Source organism: Melampsora larici-populina, assembly GCF_000204055.1.
Source record: "Melampsora larici-populina 98AG31 unplaced genomic scaffold MELLAscaffold_65, whole genome shotgun sequence".
Lineage (NCBI taxonomy): Eukaryota > Fungi > Basidiomycota > Pucciniomycetes > Pucciniales > Melampsoraceae > Melampsora > Melampsora laricis-populina.
In genome coordinates this window covers 34,621-39,163 of record NW_006768829.1, presented here as the reverse complement: position 1 = coordinate 39,163, position 4,543 = coordinate 34,621, and the positions used below count along the sequence as shown (strand labels likewise).

At 35.7% G+C, this 4,543-nt stretch overlaps 1 protein-coding gene across 1 annotated transcript; it reads left to right on the top strand.

Annotated features, from left to right (window-relative positions):
• Positions 1-3,918: 3,918 nt before the first annotated feature.
• Positions 3,919-4,468, top strand: MELLADRAFT_112360 (uncharacterized protein; the record flags this gene model as incomplete). Its single annotated transcript, XM_007416900.1, has 3 exons — positions 3,919-4,090; positions 4,154-4,415; positions 4,438-4,468. 3 exons carry the CDS (start codon positions 3,919-3,921, stop codon positions 4,466-4,468), a joined length of 465 nt encoding a protein of 154 aa, XP_007416962.1.
• Positions 4,469-4,543: the final 75 nt, after the last annotated feature.

Here is a 4,543-nt window from a genome sequence, read left to right as displayed (position 1 = left end):
GTAAGATGACATACCATGAAAGATCAAATCGAGTTCTTTAAACATCGCACGTTAGAAAAGGGCGGGGAGGACCAGGAAGACCGTTATTTGAGGGACCTTCAGCTAAAATCAATGAGCGAATCATGAAGGAATGGTTAGAATCATTTATCAAGTCATCATAATGAAGAAAACTAGAGGAAAGGCCATACCTAGATCAATCTCAACAAATTTGTCTGGAAGAGTGTTTTGAGGAGTTTGGTTTTGAGGAGTTGGAGCAGGAGCAACAGGGCCAAGTTCAATATCTTTGTCGGCGTCGGTAGAAGGGGTTTTGGGAGCGGCGTCAAAGTATGAGTAGATGGAATGAGAAGAAAGAAGAGCCCAAGAGAGAATGATAAACAATTTCTTAGAAATCAACTTTAAAACAAACAACTCGGGGACTTTGTGAGGAGAAGAGATTTTTTGAACGGCCCAGATTAAAAAGATAACAAAGAAGAAGTTTAAAGGGAAGTTGTCAGCCCTGAGTACTAAACCAGAGTACCAATGGGCAACGTATTATAATAAAAACCTTAAAAATAGCAATTACAACTCAAGGCTCAGTTTCAAGAGTCAAGTTACATATGATTTAGCATATGTAACATGTGCAGAACTTACATCAAAGGGTGTGAACATACATAACTTTGATGCAAACCAAAGCTACATATATTTCACAGCCGTAACACATATGTAACAAGTGAAATATACTTATAATCCAATAGTAACTGTCTTACTGTAATTAACCTAACCATAGAACCACAATTTGTGCGCACTTGTAGTCCAAAGATTTCCAAGGTTCAGACTATATAAACCCTGGAAATCCAACCAAATTGAGAAGAATCACATCATCACATTATTATTCAACAACTACACAACTTTGCTTTCATTCATCTTCCTAGAACCTTTAAACTTTGCTTTTCAATAACCAAACTTTAAAGGCCTGATTCTACAAACCTTGAAACTCAAACCTTGTGTCTTGTTGCTTATTCTGTGTGCTCATTCAACTTTGTTTCTGATTAGACTCCATAATCAGTATTTCTGGTAATATCCATTTGGTGGAATTACTTGTAAGGAAGTAGTCCTTGAGTATTGCTCATATCAGATTTGGGATTCATCTGATATAAGAAACTCTAAATCTACGGGGAAATCTCTATTAGTCAGAGTGTAAAGTTCCCGGTGTTATAATAGACCTTAACACTACCTTCTTTGACCTTTCTTAGAATAGAAGAGGATCAAATTAGGATTGAGAACTGCGCTTCAGTTGCTCTCCTTTTTAATTATTGTAAAGACAATAATTAACCCAAAATCCCTGGGCTAAAGCCTTTGTTTAAAGGTCAACTAACTGCAGTCTTTACTTGTTTATTGCAAGTAAAGCTCTTACGCCCACGTCTATACCCGTTCACACTTGTAGATCTTGATCTACACAACCTTAGTAGAAGTTATTAGACTTTCTACAACCTTTATATTGACTCTAATAGCCTAACAGACGCTAGTAGGCTCACATTTGGGGGCCTCATCCGGGTTTTCAAACCCTTTTTGATTAATTTTTTGAGTGTGTTATAGCTCAACTCATTAGAAAACTTAGAAATAAACAAAAAAATATTTCATTTCATTTGTTTGATTGCTTCAATCAACCTTTAATTGCAAAAACTGAGGAAAGCTCAGCATTTTTTGGTTCTAGGATAATAACTTGGAGGAAAGAAAGAAATTCTTTTCCCCCCAAATTTCGCATTTTTTTTATTTTTTTTTATTTTTGGGCAAAAGGATCAATATTTGACCCATATACAACTCTATTACACATAATTCCTTGTTGAATTATACTTGTAATTCATTTATTTGTGTTGTGTAATATAGCCAAAAACGTGGCTTACATATATAATTACACTTACACTGCGAATATAATGTATTTTTCCGAGGTGAAAAATGATTACATTTATTTCACAAAATGATTAAAAATGCATTAATTCTGCATTAATTCTGCATTTTTCTGCATTAATTCTGCATTATTAATCATTTTGTGCATTAATGTCAATCATTTTTCACCTGGGAAAAATACATTATTTTTGCAGTGTTACAGACCACTCAGTGATCTGTGTAATACACCCACGAGGCAATTATACAAAAGCCCCGCGCGTGGTCCGACAGCCACAGCGGTACTGTAACACATACCCTTCGAAATTTCGAATTATAGAAATCAGAAGTTTCCATCCTACGCCAATTTATCCCGCATCTGACCTTTTGATTGATCGGTAAAGCCACCGGAACAGCATCCGACGCCAATTGACCTGCAAAAGAAAAAAGAACACAATCAGTACGAGTATACTTAGATTGAAAGAATCAAGAACTCACATAGTAACTGATAGGAATTTGATAGAAAACTAATCGAACTACTTTGTTTTCTCGGTAGTGTTGATTCAATTGAAATATAGTCAAATCGGCGAAAAACACAAAAGAAAGCCTTATCAAACAGAACGATCGCGACCTTCTGATAGATCATACCAAATCAACAGCAACCTGTTTTTGATTTCTTGTTGTGGACATCAAGTACACCTTTCTCACACCATCATCATCATTTAGAAAGATAGCTGATTGTTGTTATCTACATCCTGGTCATTCTTTGCTTGATTTTGATCAAATCATAGACACGATCATTGCTACATACATGTAACGTACTGTCCAACAACCTCCTGTTCAATTAAGATCAATTGCGAGTTATCAGCCTCAGTCTCGTTTTAGACACAGTTCTTAAAAAAAAATAGCTCACTATTGAGAGAGACTTCCATCTTCGATTTGACTTATTCAAGAATATATCAAAGACCTCTATAAGTGAGTTAACCTGATATAGTAAACCCTTATTGATTCTGTTTCAGAATACACGTCAACTGATAGTTCCTTTTGTTTGAATTCAGTCTGGTCTTTATAAGTTCTTGAACAGAACATCAATCAAATTGAATAGTTTTCATTCAGGAAATTTCTTGCTTTAGATCATTTTAACAAGATTCTAGAATTAAGTCAACTTCATAAAATCAGGTCATTGATTGACTATCAGAGATATAAAAGAAAGACCTTTCTTTTATCTCCAACTTCAATCCATTCTTTTTTCATTTAAGAAAAACATTACTCACTTGAGCGAACCACAGAAGATTATAACTTGCAAATCTTTAGCATAGTGAACTTGGAAAATTAAAATCAAGAACTATCTTCATCAAATCAAAGCATCTTGAAGACAATTTAAATCAAGGACAAAGAATTCTCTTCAGCCAGCCAATTCAATTTCATAACAGTTCAGTGCCAAAGATATCATCTTGAGTAGAATTTGCTATTTGTTTTTATTTTAGAAGCATTGGATTAACCAACTTGTTGTAATTAAACCAATTTGGCTATTTTTTTTATCTTGGCTCAAATAGACATCTTTTGACAAGCATCCTTCCAACTCATTTTCTTTTACTCTCAAAGTAAATTTATTTTGTCATGATTTTATAGGAATAAGACAAGCACGGTGTGAGTGATTGTCTCTTTTGAAATTGCATACAATTGAGAAATCAATCTTTTAATAACAATTGATTAACTTGGGCCAGTTATCAGATCTGATATCAAATCTTTGTTGAGTAGTTCTTGACTTTGGTATTTTTTGTTGATTTAAAAATAAGTTCCTTTTCCTGTGTTGAAATCTTTCATTGATTTTATTTGACTAATTTAAAGAATAAGGAAAAAAGATTTGAGCTTCATTCTACAACAATCAACTCAAGTTGAAAAGGTCTCAGTTGTTTCAACCAAGGAAAGATTTCAAAGAAATTTAGTCAGTTATTTGAGTTATTGGCCTTTCTCTATCTGGAAATTTATAAGAGAATTTAAATTTGTTTTAGATTTATTTTCTGGAAATTTCATATCTGCTCATTTGTCACAATGGCTGATTGGAATCCACCACCTCACCCTCGTAGACGTAATGAGCCAGAGCGTTATGGCAACCTCCAAACCACCAGCACCAGCCGGCCTGGAACCGATGGGCCACGGTCAAAGATTGGATCCAGGGCGGGATCAACAGCCAGCAGTAAGCAAAGGGCAAATGAAGGCAAAGGTAAGCTTTCAATTACCACTCAGGATCTGCAAAAGGACTCAACCAACCTTCTGTTGACAACAGAAGTTGGCAAAGTAAAACCATCAGCGTCAGGACCTTCAAGCTCAGTAGATGATCCAAATATTCAGCCTAAGAGTGGTCAAACCGGCAGCTCAGCAGCTGAAGACAGCCATGAACCACCAGCGGAACTCCCATCTGAGGTCACACCAAGGGCATTTGGCTCAATAGTACAACCACAGCTGAGTGAACTCAAGCCAACAGGACTTTCAGGTCTATTACCAGGCTCAAGTGGACGCAGGCCAAGCGCTGATTCTTTTGAACAGGGGTCATTTCTTGCAAAACTTCAGAAGTCAAAGAGGCCTGGAGAAAAAGATTTAGGTACACTGAGTACTCAAGAAAGAGTTATTTTACGTAAGTTCTCGAGAAATAACTCAGAGTGAATTCACTTACCTA